This window comes from Falco naumanni, chromosome 5 (assembly GCF_017639655.2).
Source record: "Falco naumanni isolate bFalNau1 chromosome 5, bFalNau1.pat, whole genome shotgun sequence".
NCBI lineage: Eukaryota > Metazoa > Chordata > Aves > Falconiformes > Falconidae > Falco > Falco naumanni.
In genome coordinates, this window is record NC_054058.1 from 13,019,245 (window position 1) to 13,042,461 (window position 23,217).

At 43.4% G+C, this 23,217-nt stretch overlaps 1 protein-coding gene across 3 annotated transcripts in view; it reads right to left on the reverse strand.

Moving 5' to 3' along the window:
- The window catches only part of ETV6 (ETS variant transcription factor 6), a 140,056-nt gene that overhangs the window by 34,137 nt on the left and 82,702 nt on the right, over positions 1 to 23,217 (reverse strand). For all 3 annotated transcript variants that reach the window (XM_040594818.1, XM_040594817.1, XM_040594820.1), the window contains exon 3: positions 377 to 541. In XM_040594818.1, the coding sequence (XP_040450752.1) occupies positions 377 to 541 (165 nt within the window). The remainder of the gene's footprint in view (positions 1 to 376; positions 542 to 23,217) is intronic.

The window sequence follows — 23,217 nt, forward strand, 5'->3', positions numbered from 1 at the left end:
GCTGGAGCACTTGATTAACTTGCTGCTGTAGTTCTGTCTGTGAAAAGATAAGCTGTTACAGGGAAGAGCTGGAAGTCACAAACTGCTGCCAGAGAAGCTTGCTTTCTGGGAGCTCTGCAGGGAGTTTTAAGCAGAAACAGGCTGGATGTTTGCGTTTGGATTTGCATTCAAATTTGCCTACAACAACTCAGGTGTATCAGGACTTCATTCCCTCCTTGTCTATTTTGTCCTTGCCTCATACAAGCATCTCTGTCCACCCTCTCCTCCCCTTGCCCAGTCCACCACAGCAAATACGAGTTTCCTCTTCTGACCCTCTCCAGATTTTGTTGCAGCTTCCTCTCCCTTTTCAGTCACAACTTCTGTAAATAATCCTCACCTGAATGAGGAGACCTGTATCGAAAGTCCTCTTTGGTCAGGAGCAGCAGAGCCTTGCCGTTCATCTCGAAAGTGTTGCTCTCAATCGGCCTCAAGGAAAACTCCTTCTCCGCCCACCTGAGCCACTGTGCCACATCATCCCTGCTCCAGTAAACGGGCTGCAAACCTGTAGCAGGAAGAGACCATGACTGTGTTACCAAATTGAGACAAGGCATGGGAATATAGGCAAACGTTAGTGAATCCTACTTTCTCCACACACCATAATGTGCAAAGTCTCAGGGGAAGGTATAGGAGAGGAATGTCACGTTGACAGAGAATTACTCTAGGCACTGGACTGTGAAATACTTCATTAGCTTAGGCACCTTGGTTTACCTGTGACAGTAAAGTGAGAAACAAGAACTGCCTCAGAATCGTGAAAAAAGCTTCTAGGACATTATTTCATTCCAGGTTTCCACTGTGAAATGGGAATTTCCTCCAGCTGCTCCTTCTGAGGTGCAGAGCAGGCAGGAGGCAAAGCCCTTGGCACCATCCATCCTCGGTGTGTACCCTTTCATGGAAGAGAGCCATGCTTTCTCTTCATGCCCCTTGTAAAGTCATTGATCAAGAATAATGAACATGCAACCAGATGCAAAAGAGCTGTGGCTGTACTTCCCTCTAGGTGGCTGGGGTCTGTAAAGAGGGCTGCTTAACACAGCCTCTGTAACAGTGCGTCTGTAAGTGGTTATCAGTATGGGTACAGTTAAAAAAGTTGTATTCAGACTGGCCCACCCCTCCTGCACATGCTGTTATGCTAGCAGATGTTATTCCCACACTGGAGGGGAAAATAAGTGCTGAGGCTGTGGCACCTTTAGCACTGCCTTAGCTTGTGTTTCCTGTATAGTGATAAAATATTACCAGTGTAACTCCATCCACATAAGGGTGGTATGCCATTTTATAGTAAAATAGCAGGTATGTTTGGTTTGGGCACAGATTTTTCAGGGCTCCAAGGAGAATCTGGCACTTCCATTCTCCCAGCCAGCTCATGCAGCATATACAGCCTAGACTACCATGTTTACTCACGGGGGCCCAACCAAGTTACCGTGAAAGTCAAAGACCTTTTGCCTACTACCTTTACTGGGCCCAGGCAGAGAGGCTTGGGAGGTGTGACAATTCAATATCTGTTTTACAGACAAATCTAAAATAGTTCCTTCCCCTGGAGAGAAGGCAGCACGGTGAAGAGCTGTTTATACCCAGGTAGAGAGATTATCTCCTGTCCACTGGGAGATAAAAAGCTTTCTTTTCTTTCCCTCCTTGTGAGATGACTCATTGTTTGATTTGCTACAATGCGTTGTGTAGAAATGAAAGCTTCACACTGTGTGTAGGAACATAAAATTTGCCATATCTGATCAGATCTCAGGTACACAGCCTCTGGCAGGGACTAATACCTTATGCTTCAGAGGAAGACGAACCTCCCTTCCTCATATTGCACCTGGCTGAATGTATGCTGCACATGGGAAGAAATTTTGTTCCTGGCACACCATTCTTTGAGATCCAATTACCCTTCTCCTACCAAGCACTGAAGAAAGCTGAGAGAGTTGTGTCACTGTTTTGTTTTGGTTCTTACTTCTTTAACAGATAGGCAACCCTTTTCTGTGTTTTAGCAAAAGGTCACATGCAGTGAATTGCATTCTGCTGCTACCCCAGATTCCCAGACACTGGCTTTGGAAAGTCCCAGAGCCACAGCTGTATGCAGAACTGAATATTAGTTGGAAAAGGAATTGAGATCGAGCCTGAGAAAGGGTCAGAGCTGACCTAAGGAAGGGATGTCTGCATGGCAGCAGCAAGAATTTCCATTGGCTTTCAACTGCCCCTGTAGCACTGTATTATGTGCCACACAGAAACAAGAAGTAGCATTTATTTATTTATGAAGGACTTAAATTCTCTTCCCCCTATTGAATTAGTGTCTGATTACTGGGGTCAGAGTTGTCTGTAGGACCTTTCTTTTTGAAAGGACATGAGTGAGGTGTAGCTCTGCTCAGGGACATGGAAACTGTCATCTAAAATGCTAGTGAGGTTCATCTTTTGCTGAATACGGAGCTATTCCTGCAGAAAACACACTCCAGACCACGGGCTGCTGCTGGGCAGCATGCACAATGACTGCAGCTAAAAGAGAAAGAAGTCAAGACATGATGCAGCCAGACCACATTGTATCAAAGAGTTTAAAAGACTATCTGAGGAGTGCTTGAAATGCTCATGAGTGGTTTCTTTTGCCTCCCTCTTTGCCATGCCATGCAAGTAATAAATTGCCCAAAGGAGTACTGTCATGTGGAAATCTAACTGAACCTCTGATGTGCACTTCACAAGATGTGGTATGAAACAAAACATCACTGGAAAAATCAGGCCGACATGGACAGAGCTATATGACAGCTTCACGTGAGGTGCACGCTCACTTATAGATCACATAATAAATAAATCACTCCCTGTACAAACATGGATCAATGTTTCCCAGGTACTGGTGACAGTGTATTTGTGCCTTCCGTCCAACTAACACAAAAGTACCACGTCTAAAGGGATTGATTGGTGCTAGACCCAGAACAGCCAAATAAGCTACACAGACAGGGACAAGCCATGTGTGCTGTGCCAGCAACTCCGAGACTGACCCAGCATTTCACACTGCAAATCAGGTCTCTGGGTTTCAGCAGGATCTCCGAAGCTTGTGAGAAAAGCCGCAAAGTTGTACAACCTAGGACCACTTGGCTTCTAGTTACTGAGAATCAGCAAAAGCAGCCCTTCTAATTCAGTTTGGCTATTGCTAAAATGAGTGGGTGGACGCACCACATCTCTCCACCCATGGGGTGATACCATAATTAAATACTTACATTGTGTTTGGAAGATAGAAAGTGCCGTAAAATGTTAACTGCTTTCCATAGATGGATTGCTGCTTCTCTCATTTCCCTCCCTCCCTGCCCAGCCGCTTTCCTGGGAAGTTACTTTCTCTGAAAAACCCTCTTTAGCTGCCTGCCTCCACTGCATGCCGATGTGAGCTGAACCAGTTCAGTCGCAGGAGGCTTTTCTGGGAGTGCAGACTGGTGTTGCTGAAAGTACTTCAGAAACCACTGTTCAAAAAATAATTCTTTCATGTGCAGTACAGCATTTACTAAACTTGTATCCCACATTCTTTGCCCTTTCTTAAAAAGAAGCAGTTGGTTTTGTGAAAACAAGGGCATGAGAGGGTTGGCTTTGCAGCTGAAGGGATTTTACAGCACAGCACATCTAGCTATCAGTAGGTCCTGAAAATGCTTTCCTATACTCTCCATGAAAGAAAAACTAATCCTGCTTATACAATTTTTCTTTTTTGGATGCTGTTTCTTATTTTTCCCCTCTTCATCCTCTCTTTTATTGTTGTGCCCACAGTGGAGGAAAATGGTCTCTTTTAATCTCTCCAGTTTTATTTTCTGTGAAAGCTAACAGCATTGTCTTCAACTAACAAAGATATTTACCAAGCAGAATAAAGTGAGGAAAACAAGTGCTGTGTTACAAAATAAGGACAGAGTTTTGCCTGCTGAACCAACTGCTGAAATCAGTGGGAAGGCTTTGGTGCTTTCAGTAGGTGCAGATCAGACAAGGGGGCATGCTGCCTTTCTCTGAGTCTGCCCTCTCGGTGGCCAGCATTGCCACGGACTTCAGAGTGTGAATTTTGACCTGGGAGCAGGACCTGGCTCTGCTCCCATCTCTACCATTGCTCTGCTGGCAAAATCTGGCAAGCTTTCCAATCTTGGTCTCCCTATTTGTGTAGTGTAAAAGTAAACAAAAACTTATTGAACTCAATAGCTGAAAGCAGGTTAGACAAAGCCATGCAAACCATCACAATCCGGCCCTGCAAGATCCAGCGTATTCTCTAGTCTGTCTTCTGTCAGCTTTCAAGCACCACCTCCAGCACAGTAAAATACAGTAATTTATAGACACGTTTATAATCTGACAGCCTCATATGCATTAAACAGGGAGAAAAATTCATGCTCACCTTCCTAATGCTGCAGGCTGGTGCACTGGTGTCTCAATAGATTATCTACTTCTGTTACTTATTCCTCACCTGAAGTCTTGTTTCTAACACCTGTTACACTAGCTACCTTATAAATTGTAAGAGCGATCAATTCTCATGCTCCAGGGTACAATCTGATAACCATCTGGACTGCAGAAGAAATCTACTCTCTGTTCCTTTCTATTCTTGGGAAGAAAAACCAAGTCATTGAAGAGGGGCTGATGGGGTAATTTACACCTTGAAGTAGCCAGTAAACTTGTTTAAGTATGTTCAAGCACATAGTGCACTCACACACGCAACAGAATGTATTGGTCTGCTGAAGAGGAGTTTAAGCTGATGGTCTCTAGAGTTCACCTCCTTTTGACAGGGAGCCCCTCAGGAAACTTAAGCATGGTCAGGCTTTGAGGTTGGAAAAACAGCATGCTCTGCTCACCTAGTGTAACGTTCCGCACAGAAAACTACACAGCCAACAGTATTTGCATCTGACCACAAACTTCTGGTGGGGTTACAACGTTTTTTTTTTAAGAGATGTAACAACACTTTAATCTTGCAAAGCAATTGTATTCAGCATCTCCTCCTTTGCTCTGGAAGACAGGGTATGAGTTTTACAGTATGACTTGCCATGAATGGTGTATGTAACAGATAAATCTAAAACGTTAAGTATAAGGTACTGTAGGCTGTTTTCACCTTGACTCATTTTGGAACAATCTGAAGACACAAATCCAATGCAAAGTGTGATGTATAGTACCACTGAGAGCTGCTGTTCCATTTTAGTTTCGATATGAGGATGCAGCCACATGTATGACCGAAACAGCATTCACAGTAAGTTTCGTCTAACTTTTTGTTCCACTTCAGCCAGGCACACCATCCTTACGCCTGGCTGCCTGGCAGGCAGGATGATGAGGCAAGAAGCGGGTAAAGACAGACCTCTCATTTATCCCAGCTTTCAGAATTGTTCTCACTCCCACACCGAAAACTGCTTAGCACAGTTGGGCTAACAGCAAAGGGGCCAGTGCATGCAAATCAGCAGCTGGTTGCCAAACACCCAGGGACAGATGCATCATGATTGGCAGCATCGGGCACGTCATCCCTGACTATGGGACAGAGTACTTTAGTCGGAAAATGATGCTGGAAAAGTTCAGAAGTCTTGAACATCTGCTATCAACTAGCTCTTTAGGAACTGAAGCTCTCTTTCTTATTATTAATTATTATTATTATATTATTAATAATAATTAATTAACAAAATCCCTCCATAAAGCAGAATATGTGGTTCTGCATATGATGGTGTATATGTCAAGCAGAAAGGGGGCATGAAGTTGTGTTTTTCTCTTCATTGCTGTTTAAAGGCAACAAGGTCTGGAGGAAAAACATACGATCAGGTTAAAATCTTTCACCCAGGCAACTTTTTAAAAGCCCTCTCCTTCTGTCTCCCTTCTTTGTTTGGAAAGCTAGATTACCAAAATGCAGAGAAGTGTCATGAGGCTTGGCCATTTAATATCTGAAATGCTTTGAAAGTGCAAAATGCTGCACAGCTGCTTCAAATTACTATGGTTCAATACTCCCATGGTGCTGTCTCTGCTGCTCCCTGGTTCCCTGTTCAGAGGTATTGATTGTTGCTGCAGACCAGGGGCCTTGTTCTGACATTGTGCTCGATCCTGACAGCACAAACCACAACATGCTGCTCCCCAGGAAGGGCTGAGCTGAGTTCAACAGCAGTGTGCCCATCAGGCTGAAGGGGGTTTCAAATTAAAACCCAGGCTGGGTTCTAAGGTTGTCCTGAGGCAGGAATTTTATGCTGTGTCTGCCGGAGCTGCTGCACCGATCTCTTACCACACGTGCCTTCCCCATAGCTACCAGTGCTGGTAGGCTCCCACCCACAGGGTGCTCAGCAGCTCTTCAGGACTGCCTCTGCTATGGCTGGTAAAGGCAGGAAGATTAAGGACCTTGCTTTCTCAAGAAGCCTTTTCAATTCCTCAGAGCGGGGCAATGGGTAGCAGAGCTGTGACATGCTTAGCTATCCCCATGCAGATGGACAGCCTAAACAACTGCCTCCTGGGGCTGCTCTTGGGTTGGCATACATGTGGAAGATGCAGCCTTACCACAGGATAAATCCTGTATCTCCGCTGGTCTGTGCTCCTGCTGTTACAAGTGAGGGACAGAGATCTGGAGTGCAGTGATGTGCCTGACCACCTGCTCTTTCCAGCAGGTCCCAGACGACCCCCCTCTTTGCTCATGTTGTTCTTATAGGCAGAGAGGGCAGGTGACTCATGTAGTGGAGAAGCAGTGGCCATTCATTGCTGCTGGGCCACAGAAACTGCCTCACCCTACAGCAGAGTGCTGGCTCTGCAGCTTTGAGGCCCAGAGATAAGCAAAGGTAGAAAAGGAGGAAAAGGTTAATCCTGGCTAATCCTCAGAGAGAATTATTTGGGAGGTGAGTACAAACTGGTACAAGGGAAATGGATGGCAGCAGATGAAAATGTGCCTTTATAGGTCTTGTTAAGGAAAAAACGACTGGATAGGGAACAGAGGAGTCATGCAATGGGCAGGAAGAGAGATCCCAGTAAGGTCTGTGTGCCCTTTAAAAAGGTCTGAAACTGCCTGTAATCAGAATGACAAGGCTTTCGGAAGCTTCCTATACTGCTGGGAACAGAGGGTGAAACGGCTTTTTTAGTAGTAATCTGAAATAAAAGGCATAGGCTTATGTCTCCTGCTGTCCTGTTGAACAGGGTATTAGAGGTAGAGCACAAGTGCAGGTAATGCTCTGTGCATGAAGTCTGCTCTGGGGCCCCAGTGTATGTGAACGTCTACAGAAACAAACCTAGTGAAGCACTGGGCATGGTTTCTACCATGCTGATTTTGCTAGCGCGGTGCCCTGTGATCCAGCCCTTCACTGTAAAGAGACCCTGGAAAGTTGACACACCCAAATCCCTTAGGGCTTCAGGGTCATAAAATAAATAAAATTGCTTTTCTAATGCAGCCTTTGGAAAGCCAGTAAGAAACATATTGATTGGAAAATGCTCAATTAGAATGATCAAGCTCTAAGCTCTCATACAGGGAAATAAATCTTTTCAATTCCCCACACCCAGTGCCAAGCTCAGCTTCCTGGAAGCAACTATGGCCCTTTCTGGAACTGAGGTGAAAATCCCATGTTCCATCACCTCCCCTGACCTGCTGACATTACACATGGTTTGCATTTGCTGATCAAATGCACAAGCAGGACTCTAAATTAGCTGGCTGGGATGAGACAGCTTGCTGATTAATGATGGCAGATGAAGTCACCAGTACAAAAACCCCACAAAATTTGAAGTCTGTGCAAGGGGGAAAGGAGGGAGGAAAGGCCACACTCTACAGAATTGAATGTGAAGAACATATTCTTTCTCACTCTGCAGCCGAACACTTTTCTTTGCAGATGCAAATTAGTAAATGAAGTAACACTCTTACACAAAATTACTCAGCTATGTCTAAGACCCCCTACCCTAGCAACAATCAGAAAAGTCCCTGACACTGCAGACCAATTCCTGAAGTCCTTAAGAGTTGTACCTGATGTCAGAATAAAGCCTCAAGTTCAACCCCAGTCATTTAACGTGGCCAGTTGTGCTGCATTTCTTGTAACTGACATCAGTATTTGACCCATAGCAGCTGCGTCTCTCCTTTCTGTTTCCACCTGCATCATCCAGAGTTCACTTGCAGAAAAAGCAGATCTTCAGATGCAGCCCTCTTTCCTCTGTGAGCTGCCCTGTTTTGGGATCAGTCACAGAAAATGTTATAATACTGGAGCAGTCTACCTGCTGCTGGCAGGCAGTTTGTGGCCTGAAAAGAGAATTCACCCAGGACGGGGCAAACCAGTCTAGATAAATGGTGCTGGTATGCATGCTGAAGTGGCCAGGCTTTGAAGGTCTGGAAGGGAAAAGCTATCAGCCAAAGAAGCAAGCAACCGCAGAGGTGATGAAAAGACCAACCTGTTTTCTAGGCATTCATTCCATGAGCCATGTCCAATATCTTTCAAAAGCCGTGCAGAATGGCTCCAGCTTCCTTTTGTGTTATTTGCAAAACCTTCCTAGAAGCCTGACAAGAGCTCTCCTTCCAGGGCAGAGTGAAGGCTGGCTTTTTGCATCTGGGCACCACATTCAGAGAAGGCCAGAGCGTAACAGTGAGTCAGTGAGCTGTGGACAGCACAATACCATTCAGCTAACTGTAGCCGTTCGGCTGCTACTGCAGTTGCTGCACTCAGGAAAGGACTTGCTTGGGTCCCAGACGACCCCCCTCTTTGCTCATGTTGTGCCTATAGGCAGAGAGGGCAGGTGACCATGGAATTCCTACCAGAGCAGCCTGTGCAACACAAGCAGCTGGCAGCGGGATGGGGAACAGGGAAATGTTAGTTTGGATCTGCTCCCAGTTATAGTCTTAATCCACTCCTGACTTCTTCTCAACCAATTTTTTGGCCATTTTCCATGGAGCAGACATTGCTTTCCTACTGCTCCCTTCCAAAAGGAGCTGAAATAAATGTCTTCTGTTGCTTTTTTCCTTGTATGTGCAAAAACTATATCCTAAACAAAACTAGCTGTGCCCTGACAATGGCATGGGTTAGCTAGCTCAAAAGACAACACTGACAGAAGCAAGCAGTTTTATAAGCAGAAGTCAAGGAGATTATAAAAACTTAATTTTCTTCTTGGCAGCTCTTCATTGTTTCAAACCAATTTATCTTAATCCAGGTCAAAATTCAGGTCTAACAAACATTCTTTACAGTTTTCCTGTATTGGATATGGCCACTGCTGATACTACTATTAGTAATACTTGCACATTTACACTATACAGTGCCTTTCAACTACAAACGGATTAGATTGTTATATCTGTTTTATAGATGTGAGGCACAAAGTCATTGGATACCTGCTCATACACTGAATCTCTTATAGGAGGGACTGAATCCAGGAACTACATTCTGCTCCTATTTACAAGTGGACAAATGCAGAGTATCTTTACATCCCTAACATCCGCTTTTCTTTCCCAATTCTTGTGTCACTTAATTGGTGCATCCTAGCAACAGTAATTTTAAGGTAAAAAAACCCCAAACAACAAACCTGTATTAGAATGAACTGTCAATACATGCCGCTTCTTTATTTTAACACAATATGGCCTTGATCCCTGGCTGAGGTGTTGAAGATTTGTAAGTAAGTAGAAATAAATTGATCTTGGTAGTCTTGACCTACATATGGTTTTACTTAAGTCTTTTGCCTGTTGCCTAATTGCTGTACAGTGGAGTGCTCAGATTATTACCATGCTTACAGTATGTGTCAGTAATGCTGGTGATGGAACTGAAAGCTTTGGTTTTAGGTACCTGATCAACACTCCAGAAAGATGTGAAACTCTGAAGAAATAGTTGCTAGCTGCGATGAATGCAGCTGCTAAAATGAAGATGGTGTCTTTCAGCAACTTAACACTTTATCATCAGCTAGGTCACCTCAATCTTCCAGTGGCTGCAAATCTAGAGGTGATTCTACTGTTTTGGAAGAGCGAGTTTAAGAAGTCCTTTTTGTACAGCTGAATCAAGTGGAAAGTTTTGAAATCTCAGTTTCACATGCCAACAAAACACCACCACCAACATAGCAATAGTAATCCTCCTGTATTAAGAAGCTGCTTTCTTCTCACAAGGAGATTTTGTTCTCAGAGGCTCACATCCTGAAGAAGTTGGGTCCCTTTCCCTTCAGGAATTTTGGCTGGGACTTTGTTTCCCAACTCAACTGTGATTGTGAGAGCTGGGGAGGGGTGAGCGTGTATACAAAAAGCGTGTTTTCCAGGCTGTTTCCAGGGAACGTGAGGCCAGCCCCACTACACCGTGACAGCAAGATGTCACCCGTTGGCCTCTTCTGCACTGGGGTTTCAAGCCTTGTGAGCTGCAGCTGCACTTGCGCTGCTACTGTAAAAGCAGGTTTTGGCAGCACAGCCAGAACCATGGCTTACTTTTGACTGTAACCATTAAGCAAATCAGTGTACAGAAAATTTTACCACCAGCATGTGGTAAAAGCATGTCATACTTCTACTGTAACTGATTTCACTTTTGGACCTGTCTCTTGCTTATGCAGGCATTCTCCTTCAGATTCCTAATTCAGGAGGGCTATAAAAGCCTGCTTCAATCCACCAGTATATGAGGAGTTCTGTGCTTTATGTGAAGACCTGCCTTCAGGTGACATTAAATATTAAATAACAGGGGGATACGGTGCAAATTACAGCTCTGGAGACTGCATGCCGTACTCAGTTCTGAACCACATCTTGGGCTTTGGAAGTAAAACCCCACTCTTAGCATGCTGCAGACATTTCCTGCTCCCAAGATGCTGCAAACCAGAGTTCTGACATGATTAAAACCTCCAGATTTAGCTTCATTTCTTGATGGTTCCTTAATGAACCAAATCCCTGCAGCTCTTACAAACTGTCAGTCATTTCTCCAAGAAGACGCTGCTGTCCTAGAGAAAGGTCAAGTGCTTAAAACAACAGCTTTAGATCCCTGGGGTTCTACTCCACATCTAGGGGGACAGAGAGGCCACTGAGATGGATGCCAAACTACACTACAATACATTACTCAAACAAGAGAAGTAACTACATTCTATTTACATGGGGCCCTTTACCCTTCCACTGCAACTTGTGCAGAGAAAGGCTTCTCGTACTAAGGTACTTCTGCTTGAAATACATTGATAATGAGAACAAATTAAGTGTGTGCTCTTTGATTATCAGATGATAAATTATCATGATTATCTTTGCTGCAGCTTGAGAATTGCTTCCTCTCCAGGGTTTAACTCCTGCTTGCTCTGAAGCTAGTCAGCACACCCACTAACTTCTCATATTAGGCCCCCAAAACACTGGCTTCCACTTACTATTTCTATGCAAGCATTATGAGGTTGAGGTATTACTTCTGTTTGGGGCCACTTGAAAATATTGTCCAAGGAATTAAAAATCAACTTTGTTAATTGGGACAGCAGGCAAGATCCTGTTTGGGAGCTTGTCAGATTGGTGCTAGGATGCTGTGCTGTGTGTCTCAAAGACATGAGCATCCTGCAGTCACGGCTGCAGCACTTGCAGTCATCCCTGGGATGCCCTCTGAACTAGCTTCCTGATGTGCCAACCACAACAAGGGCCTGAGCGTACGCTGTGTGTTCAGCACAGTCTATCTGACACTATGGCAGATAGTTCATGCTGAGGTCTGTGGGTACTATGGCTCTGGCAAATTCCCGGGCAGCTGCGACACCAACTCACCTCCGACTGCAGCAGAGAGGCACACTTGAGCTACAGCTACCTCTCTGTGACAGCCTCAGGTCTTAGAAATACACACTTTTAGTTTCTCCCCTCTGGCTTCACAGGTGTCTTGCAGGAGTCCTGTGCTTGAGGGAAATATCCCCACTCCTGAACTGGGTATATTGGAATCCCTTTCTATTATTCCGCCTGTTATGAAGGAACCAGAACAAAGTAATTTCTGTCTTAGCACTGGGATGCCTGCAATCACTATACTGTCCTTCAAACCAGCTCCTTGCAGGCCACAGCTCGCACAATAAGCTGACTTAGTATTGTTTTTTGTCCACCCCTTTGATGTTCCAGTGCAGCTGGTGAAGGAGCTATGCTGTGATCTTGATGAGAGAGATAATTTGTATTTAAGTATATATATGTACATCAGTTTCTGCCAGATCAGCTTTCTGAGCTGATTAAGAGCACAATTGTTAGGTCAACGCAACTGGCAGGGAGGTGGCAAATTGCAAAAAGAGTAACAGCTGGATGTGGTGACAGAGAAAGGAAGAAATGCTTCAGCTAGTATTGTTACAGAACATGTCATGTCACTGGAAAATGCATGGGCTCACTGTATTACTTGAGTTTAATCTTGATGATGTCACCAAGAAAGGCTCGCTTCCAGGGTTGGAAAAATTACTGCAGTGTCAATAGAGGCAAATAATTTACCTACGCATTTCCAGTAAAGAATCAAGCTTTGAATGAAAAGGAAAACAAATGGGTGAGATAGGTTTCTTGCAAAGGTAAAGGTGCGTGAGGGAGACTGCATAACTAGTAATGATGGGTAACTGACACCATCTCAGATTCACAGTTCTTAATACTCTGTAAACCTATTGTGCTAGGTCACTAGTACACTAGACACCTAAAGACCTCAACATCACTGGAGCTATCTTGTGCTGTCCTTTCCACCCTTCCTTTCCCACAGGAAGGGTGGCCATCCCTGTGCTTGCTATCATCAACAAACTGCTGCAGATGTGCTGGGGGAAAGGGGATCTCTGTCTCTTGAGAGGGACATTGTGCGTTGCAGCTGGGAGTCCCAGAGCTGAGGTGGGATCAGCTGTGGAGCTGTGACAGCAGGGAGGGGTGAAAGAGTTACCCCTTTCAGTCCCACTAAAAGTGCCCCCTCTTTTGAAGGGGTGAGGGGCAGCAACCTTATTTTTCTTAGTTTAAGTATTGTGAAAGAGAATTAACTGGTACCACCTTCAGAAATATTTGTAACTCCTAATGGCTTTCTTACATGGCTGACAGTTGTACCAGATGGTATAAAACATCGAATAAGGAGTCCCTGCCTGGAAGACATTACAACATAGATAGGAGAGGGAAAAGACTGAATGTACAAGCAAAGTGAGCAGCATGATGGTGTGCACACGATGCTGGTCTCCTAGGAACCAACTGAAACTACTGGAACCCCCATACACTCTTTACTAAGAGGATACTGTGAAAATGTAGTTGAAATACTTTTTCATCGACTTGTCTAATTAAAATTTTCATAGTAGTGCTCCTATGTATTTTGGCAAATTTTGGCCAGCTCTGTGAAGGACACTTGTCAAATTACATATCTTTTCTGTTGCAGAAATCCAGATTTATAGGTATATCTGTTCACACAATTTCTATTCACAAAAGCTCAAACAATCACAATCATGCTAAAATCAGGAATGCAACAGAGGTGTCTCTATAAAGTAGTAATTTCTCTTCTGTTCTTCCAATGCTTCAAGACTTGCTTGGTTTACAAAAGTCCAAACCAGTTTAGCTTCATTCTTTTGTATCCCGACTTCCCAATCATCTCAAGTTTCTGCTTTCCTGGGAAGATTGATTCACAACCAACTCGCACAAGACGTAACACCTTTTTAAAAATCCACCATTTGGACCTACTGGTCATGCGCCTGGACTTGTCTGAACCTGGCCATCCCTGATGTGGTATCTGCTGTCCTACTAAGACACACCTGCCTGGATATCCTCTCTTTGGTTAAGCCGACTGTCACAAATTAAGTACTCATGAAAGCTGTTTTTGCCAACTGTACCAGCAATAGCAATTTTTTTTAAATGCTATTCAGTATTAGATCAGAGGAAGGGAAGTTTCCTGGTAACTAGAGCACAGGAGTCAAATCCAGACTGCAGCAGGACTGCATAGCTTATAAACCTCTCAGGATCAAAGACTGCGTGTGTACGAGCAGGAGATGGCAGGGAGTAGGGCAAGTAGAAAGACAGACTTGAGAAACAAGAAGGTAGGAAGTGAACATGCACGTTAGGGAAGGACAGCGAACTATGTTTTGAAGAAAGGATACCTTTTAAACTTTTCAAGTTGCCCTAAATTTTCCCTTCGTGCCTGTTTTTCTAATGCCTACATTACAGAAATTACTAAGCTAACAGATACATGTTGTCAGTGCAAACCAATTTGACATTCCAGGTCTTTCTTCTTAATACGCTACAAGTGGAAGACTACTTTTCTGAAATGCCTTCCTTATTAACGTGATTTTGATTTTTTCACATGACTGGGGTCAACTGTCTTAGCACTGACAGCATGGTACAGAAATGCAGACATGGGCACATTGTCAATTTGAGGAGGGGGGCAGAAGTCTTCTTCAGCAATTTCACACAAAATGACATTAGGGAATGCAAAGTGCCAAAATTTTTCCTGTGAAACCCTGAAAAAATCTGCAGACTTTAGATGTCTCACACCATTCTGGCAGATAATAAACATACAGCATATGGACTCAAATACTGTATGTTCATGAAAACACAGTCCTCCGTGTGTGACACCGTGCAGAGTTTCTGAGGATATGAATGCAATTTCAGAAAAGATTTACATCCTTGTTATTCAGGTGTTTGGATAACCAAATAATGGAAATTCAGAAAAAGGTTTCTTTGTGGGCTTGTTTATTCCTTAACAGATTACAGCATTTCTTTCTTACACCTTCCTCTGAAGCACTGGAATGGACAACTGTTAGGTTGGTCCTGTTCAACATTGACTCTTCCCTGCTCTGACTAAATTCGTTAATCTAGGTGCTGAAACACTACTTCACTTGACAAGATGTTTTGTTGATGCCTTGTTTTGAACTTTTTCTAGATTTCCTCTTCCCCCCACTACCCCTGAGGTGTGCATACCATGTGAAGAGAAGATTTCTTTTGTCAGTCCAACCTCACCCTTATTCATTTAGTGCTCTCACAGTCACTTTTGCAACTCTGCTGATGGAATCAGGTAGGAGGAGGAGGAGGCTGATTCGGCAAGAGCAGTCTTTTGTTTGCACATAAATACCTTGGTGTTATCAGAAAGAAAACAAGGAGTGAGCAGTGTGCACTGAACAAAAAAAAAAAATAAAAATCACAGCACTGTTATTCTGTTTTCCCCCCTTCTTTCCCAGAACTATAAGTGAGCCTCTGTGTGTAAGAGAAGGGCTGGCATGCAGAACAAGTGTTGCTTCACTGCCTCTCCTTCATTGCTAAACGGCATCCTTGAGGCAATTATAACAATCACTAACCTGGAGAAATGATACTGAGAAACAGGTTGTTCTCAGTAAGGGGCATTAAATACTCTATATAGGAACTAGTCTTGAAGAAAACAAGATTTTGAAAACCTACAACAAAGAAAGGATCTAGAACAGGTTGAGGCATGCATTAGTAAGGCCAAAGATTCTAAGACAATGCACACTGAGATTTTTCTGTGTATCTGGGCATCTTGCTGTCTCTTCAGTTTTGTGCCCACAAAAGGAATTATCACGGCAGAGGGGAAATCAGCAGAGAACTTAACCCAAAGCTGCACATGAAGTACCAGCATTTCTTGAGACATAGTTCATTTTCTGTTGTTTTTGGTTTTGCCAAAGATACATAAACAAAGGCAGTCCTCAGCCTGTACTGTTCACAGAAGCAGACGCAATGTTGACCCTGCCTGGGACAGGGAGCACAGCTCCTCTGCATCGAACTTTCTAGTTCTCTCTCTAGAGAGTTCATTTTGAAGGCCTGAGTTGATTTTCTTGCACAGCCTGCATCTCCATGTAACAAGGACCTTCAAGGCTCAGAGCTTTTGTTGGGTACATGAGGAATGCCTCCTTCTGCAGCTTCCCACCAGGGTTGGCTGGTCCTGCAGCCCTGCATTCTGGCAGCTCCAATGCACACACATTTCTGGCAACTCCATTAGCCTCCACTAAATCCTGTTCTTCCACACAGGACATTCTCTCTCTCACTATGGGGATAAGGATAGAAAGACACAAGGTTTGGAGAGAAAGACACAATTTTAGGATGCAGAAAGATCACACTGGTTTTTCAGTCTTTGCCTTCTTGCTTAAGTACTGCTACTCACATGGTTGCCTTTTAATCCTGGGAAGCAGCGCCTTGCATAAAGCAGCATTAACACACTGGATGCACCCTCAGGGTGTGCACCCAGTCCTGAGCCTAATACTTCAGCTGACCCATTCACCTGACCATCCTTTCCGACTGCCTCCAGACAATTCAGGCCCAGTCAAACCCTAGCTATTAAAAATCTTCATGAACACATTATATTGACCATGAACTTATTCAACCCAGCTGAATGTTAAATGAGTGACCAGTTAATGCCTGCTCATGGTTTTGAAAACACTGGGTTTCAATCCTGAAAAACGTATCTGTAACTCCTGTGGAAATCAGTGGTAATCTTGACAATTTAGCTGCAGTGCTAAGAACAGTATTTAAGGCACCAAAAGGGAGAGAAAATTTTCCCATAATATCAGAAGGTTCATGTTACTAATTTAGAATATAATGTCTTCCTTCTGTGTTAATTACCAAAACACTTCATAAATCTTGACACACTTCAGTGTTTGGAAAATCTAAGACTAGATGCTGCTTTCCTGTGTTTCCCTCCAGCTTGACCAGCTGTGAGAGTTAATTTAATCATAAGAGGTAAGAAAAAAAAGACCAGCACACCTCAACCAGGCAGGCTGAGTTGGGCTGAACAGCAGAAAGTGTTTCTTTTTCCCTTCTCTCTTCAGAATGGGACTCAGGATGAAGAGACATCAGTGCCTTCAAAAAATATCTGGGACTATTTCTGTAGCCCTGTCAAAGCCTAGTGGTTTCTTTGCTCTCTTGGTTTGCTGGAATCCATACGAAATTGAAAAAATCGTACTGGGATACTATCAGGGTGCTTGCCCTGTCCAGGATTCATACAGCATCTCTGCCAACCTCTTAAAAAGACATAAAAGAGGCGACAATTTTTAATCTCCTTTCACGGTGTGGTTGCCAACATCACAGGCTAAAGCTGCATCTCCTCAGTAAGAGGGAGTTGAGTATGTCCATAGCTGCTATTTCCTAATTGGCAGGCACAATGGAGAAGCCTTTTGCTTGCCCTGATAAGGTCATTTACATAACTCTACCCAAGTGGCTTTGCATATATTTTTTCTCTTCTTTTTCCTTCTCTCTCCACTTCAGTTCTCAGGCATTTCTCCATGTGTCAGAGAAGCCCTAGGAAAACCTTATCTATAGTTAATCCCAATATTCATTCCATTATACACTTACTGATTTATTTTTATTTCTTGTAAAGACCCAGTATACATTTGGTAACTCTATTCTTATTTGCACAATGTTAAATAAAGAAAATTGTGCTGTTGGTGCAAAAAGAATGCTGCCTTCTCTTCACATTCAGTCAAAATGGCTGTGGGTGTTCTTTCTGCTTTTAAATGAGAGCATCCTAATTTTATTTGTTTAAATGAAACAATTGAAATTTATTCAAATTAAAAGCAATTATAAACAAAAGTATAAGTGATATTCATACTTGTATTGTCAAAACTGAGATAAATGTAAAATTGCAAAGCAACCCTCATGAATAGTTGAAAGCAAGATGAATACTGAAGTGCCTGAATTTAAGTAAATATGACACTGAAGGAATAAACAAGACACTGAGGATTGCACAGTTTAACCCATATTCTCGTGAGCATTTACTTACACAAGCAGTTCCAGTGATTTTAGTGGGATGTCTCGCTTGGATAACTGCCATCCAGGGAAAGAAAGGGCTGAAAAGGTCTTTCTCTTGTTTAAGTTTTCTTAAAAAATATGTATTTCTAACATGGGCAGGGTATCCCTTTAATTCCTCATTTTTTCTTCTGGGAAGGATTATGCTGAAATTTTGTCACAATTTGAAGTTCTCAGCACAAGTCCTCATTTTGTTTTTCATAGAAGCTTAAAAATGCCTAGAATCTATAAATCAGTAGGCCTTATGCCCTGCTTGTACAGAAAGACAGAACACAGTTATTTCACTAACTACAGCAGCTCAACAATGAGGCCCTAGTCCATATGAAGGGCCAGGAGGTACTGTCCTAACCGAAATCAATTTATCTTCATCGTTCAATTCAATAGGCCTGCATTATTATTCTGTATAATTGTGGTGTCTCAGTTGTAATCATAAACCAGGACCCTGGTGTGCTTGGTAATGCACACAAACAGCAGAGAAATGATATTTTTGTCCAGAGTTTTCTTAGATTGTAATCTCTGTGCAGAGCTATTAAGAGGATGGAGTTTATTGGTATACTTCCCAAATCTTCAGCTCAGGAAAGCTAAACAAAACAGAAGCGATGGGGTAACATCGGGGTAACATCATAGATATTGCTATAGGAGGCATCACCTTGGTCTCCACAGGCAGTGAGGGAAAAAGAAAAAAACCAAAGAGTTCATAGCACTCAGGAGACTGGTACAAAATCAGATCCACTGAAAAAATAAGAAAGGAAAAAAAGTGCAATATTTCAAAGTTGCCATTAATGCACTGCATTCAAGATGCAACCACTTTTTGGTGCTTTGGTTTCACAACACTTACTGAAATGTCTATTTTGAGTTTGGGGGTAAGCCAGGTTTTGGGGTAAGCAAAGTTTTCCATAATTGTTATGAGGATCAGTTTGATAATCATTGCTAAAAGCTCTTTTTTTAAAACTTAGAATATTTTGGAAATAACAGTAAAAATTTTATTGTGTTGACCTCTTCTAAGAAGAATTTTGTTTCAAAACCAGCTGCTTTTATACTATTAAAAATTAATGTCAGGAAAGTTTACCGACAGATGAGCTCTGTTAATGACTTAACTTCTGAACTTCACTACTTATATTTACAAATTAAGTGTTAATTTTCAGTTTACTAATCTGCCAGTTGGATCACGTTTTTGCAGCATTGAGCTGTTTCACTTTACTTCACTGAAAATATTTAATAGCCGTTCTGTATTGAACTCAAAAATATTTTCCCAATACTTTATTATGTTCGCCCAATATATTATAGCTTTCCTAGTGTACTATTTGAGTTATAAATTATTAAAACAAATTACATTTTTGGAATGAACAATACAGTGCTTTATGCTGACTTTCTGTAGCAGACTTACTCAGTTTGGTCAAGTACATGGTGAGGTTTATGTATTACCTATTACCTCCACAACATGACAAACACACTTTACAAACACATACCATACTATGCAGATCTCCGAACTAAACATCTTAGGACCTAATGGGGTTTAACTCAAAGCCTACTACAGTCAGTGGAAGAGCTTACTCTTGATTTGAGTGGTTTTAACTGCAGGTCTTCTCATGACTGCATTTCCAGCTTGATAGTATGTGTATCTGTTCAGCAACCTTTGCACTGCCTCAGTTAGTTTAGCTTACCAATCCCCCAGCTCCAGCCTACAAAGCACATATTGGTGGTCTGCAGAAAGCTGGCTCTCCTCCTCATTTTTTCCATCTGCTAAATTACATTACAGACTGCTAAAAATATAATAAATACTTTCCTACTATCCCATGTAAACAGCTGAGTTATTTGCCATAGGGATACTGAATATGAATGGAAGGGAAGGTAGGTCCGTGCACTGCTGCAAAAGGAGGAAGCTTCTAGCTAGGAAGACACTGGTCAAGGGACCAGGAAACCCCAAGTTCAGCCACAGGCCTTCTATGTGATTTGGTACAAACCACTTCAGACCTAGCAAACCCACGCGTACTGAATGCAGCCAGGAAGAAACTCTCACATACTTCAAGACAACCATTCCAGCACAGCTGTAGTTACCAAAGCTGATGTGGTTACGGACAACCTGTGAGCTGCAAAAGCACTACTCCTGAGATACCAACAAGCAGACCTAGAGTCCCTGCAGACTTAATAGCTTTCTCCTGCAGTTATCCTCTCTACTGACTAAGGTTTATCCCCTTTCCTCTTTATCAGTATTTAGTAGTTATTCATGCAGTCCCTTGGAGTCCACACTTTACAAGATGTTGCATGTGTTGATGCATATGCAAAGCTCATGTAATTGAAGGATCAATGTTCACACAGGCGATGTTAATTCTGACATTTCCTCACCTTTACAACCTTAGTAGCTGTAATGCAGAATATACATATTGAGTGTAATTTCCCCCCTTTTCTTTAAAGTATCGGTTGTGGTGAAAAAAAAACTCAGAAATTCTACCATAATGAAACCTGCATGGGTCAGCAGCAGGGCTAGCACTTTTAGGTCCAACATACAGACCTTTGCTGCTTTTTGCTAAAGGGGCAACTGATAGCAGCAGGAATATACTGCCATTTGTTATAGGAACCAACACAGGCAGGAAGCCATGAGACACCTTGCCACAACCGACTCATTTTCCCAGCAGGTTGTGCAGCAGATGTATGTGACAGCAGAGGAAGGGCAAGATTAAGAAACCCATCCTCCTAGCTTGACTTCATGTCCTTCTCTCTCCACTTCCAATTGTGCCAGTGCGCAATGCCAGTCTCCCTGACCAACCTCCAGGCTCTTCTCCTGCCCCTTAGGTTTGAGCTCTTCTCATTATTGCCTGTGGACAGGCAGACTCCCTTCCCATCTGCACAGCCCAGCACTGGGGTATCCATAGCACAGGAGAGACCACCTCTCTTCCTTCAAGTCTGTTCCAGATCTTAGGGCACTCGACATTTTGAGAGTTCCACACTGATGTGTTGTTCTCTGTCCTGGCAAAGAAGTTGTCAGCCACAGCAGTTAAAAAGTAAAAAACTTGTAAAATTATCAAAACCAAGTTCTTATCATGGGAAATGCCTGGAAACCTGAAAAACAAGTGGTGCAAAACAAAAAGAGCTTGTCATTTTTCCCAGGTGCCTTCAATCTATGGCAGGTTACACAACATAGGGACGCATGCCTACGTATAACCCTGAAGCTGTTTCTTTGCCCTACCAGGAGACTGAAAGCAGCGCCTCACTCCTGTCTGTCCCATAGCTGAGAAGCAGCACTTGTAATTTGGGGTCCCCTATCAGCCAAGAAGTGACAGCCAGCTGGCCAGCCTGTACATATTTATAAGTCAAGTCCATTAATCAAACTGAAACAGTTACTGCTGGTTGAATGAAGGTTGCATTGAATTTATGCTGTAATGAAAACTAAAAGCTTAAGACATTTGCCTTTCCTAATCTAGGGGGAGCGGACCTCAGGAAGTTCCTTCAGAACTTCATAGTTCAATTCAATTTGATCTCAACCTGAATCTCTAAAATAACACAAACACAAAAGCAATGAAGCAAATAAAGTGCCTTCGCCAGATACAAGAGGCTGAGCTCTGAAGAAAAACAGGAACATTCAGGTCAAAATGTCTGGAAGATTATTCTCTCTTCCACCTTTTGGCAAAAAATTGCCATAAGCTCCTGGCATAGATAAACATACAAGAATTACCTGCAAACAAGCAGCCCCACTGTGTAGGCAATATTTAGGCAACTGATCACAAAATGGAGATGACAGTACTACCAAAAATGAGGTTTCAGGAATGTTACCAGGAGCCAGCAACTTTGTGGGGGCAACTGTAAAAATCATTGCATGGTACAGATGAATACAGCAGACAGCATGGAAAGCTAAGGTATTGCAGTGGCAGAGGAAAAAATCTGAGTTGAAAGAAGACACTGTGGAGAGCAGAGGGTAGTTTGGTGACAGGGAAGCTCCAAGGATTGTTTATGGGGCAGGCACACCTCTGTGCTGACAGACTGACAATTCTGAAGTGCTACCTCCTCATATATTGGTCATCACTGATCTTGACAAAGGAGATGTCCATGGGGGCAGAAAGAAGCACTAGCATCATGACAGTAGTATGAGGAATCTGAGGCACCGCAAGGCTAAATGGCAAGAGTTGTGGAATGATGTAGGTAATTTTCAGGTACCTTATTGGCCTCAGTGTTCTTTCTAAGGTCCCACCTAACCACATAGGCAATATGATGACCATTGACATTGTGTGCCTTCGACTGAAGAGCTCTCTTGCACCACTGTGCTTTTCCCCAAGTAAGTTTTGTACTGTCAGCTTTGGACTGACTGAACCACTGTTGCACAGTCCCAGGCCACAGTTCCTGGGAGAACCACCAAGCTTCAGTCTTACCAAGCCATAATCCCTGCCCAAAATGATGACAGGTCTCTGCTGGAGCCTGGGGTGCCATCTGTAGACAGCCAGACCATTCTTTTTGTACCAATGTAAAAGCAAATCGCAGTAAGCAAGACAAAGTGGTTCTCTACAGACTGCCAAGGACAGCCATGGGCTCAAAAATGGTATGGCTGCAGGATCCTCCCTCTTCAGGAAAGAACTGTTAGGAGATGGGAAACACTATCAAAAAGTGGGGTTCTTCCATGAGGCAATGGCTTTTTCCTCAGCTGGTTGTAAGCTTCAGAGCCACACTTGGTACCCAGCTCACAATGGGACACTTAACTACAGGCCTTCTTCAAAGCCTGAAAAATGCTGACCTAGCTGACCCACAAGGAGTCCCTTGCAATAAAAATTAATCCAGAGCTTTCAGGGACCTCGGTTCAACAAGACCAAACTGCAGTGCCCAGCCTTAGCAAAGACTTCACCAGTCAACAGCAGTCGTGGGTTTTCCAGCAAGTGGTTACCCTGTCCTATCACCCCAGATCACTCAAAAAAGCGGCTGACTCTTCCTGCCACCCAACCTTCTCTGGCAGAAAGCACCAGGTGACAAGGCTGCCTCAGCTGCTGTGGTCTGCGGGCTCGAGTGTCTCTGTTATCTGCCCCCCGCAGCATCTTGTCTGACAGGAAGCTTCCCCACAGTTTTCCATCACAGGAAATTTCCTGTGGGGAAGCACTTAGTAAGCAAACAAAGAGTTCCCTGGTACAGAAGAAAAGTGCACACACATACAGCTGTAAGAAAAAACCCCACACGAATGCTGAAGCAGCATGGGCAAGGATGCTAGCTGACAGGACCCAAACTCCATAAGGACAGCCATGCTACCCGAGAGGCTGGGGCTTACAAATAACCAGGTGAGACCATTATGCTGAAATCTGGCTCACAAGGCTGAAGGTCCCATGTTACAGTCAGCTGCTGTTGGACCTTTCCAAAGAGAGTCAACAGCCTTAACGCTCCATGTAACACAGGGCTGCAGAGAGCACAGACCAGAATCCCAAGCATCATTTCAGTGGCCTTTTCTGTGGTGCCTTCTCCAGTGAGGCCAAGGACTGGGTACACATGGAGGGCTTGTGACTGTCTTCACAGATGAAGTTGGGACTGAAGTCTAGGATGTACTGCCAAGTGTCCATATCAAGCTCACTTTTCCAGCACCTAATAATTGGTTTGACACCCCCTTCCCCACAAATCCTGCCTCATGTTAGAATCTAATCATGCTC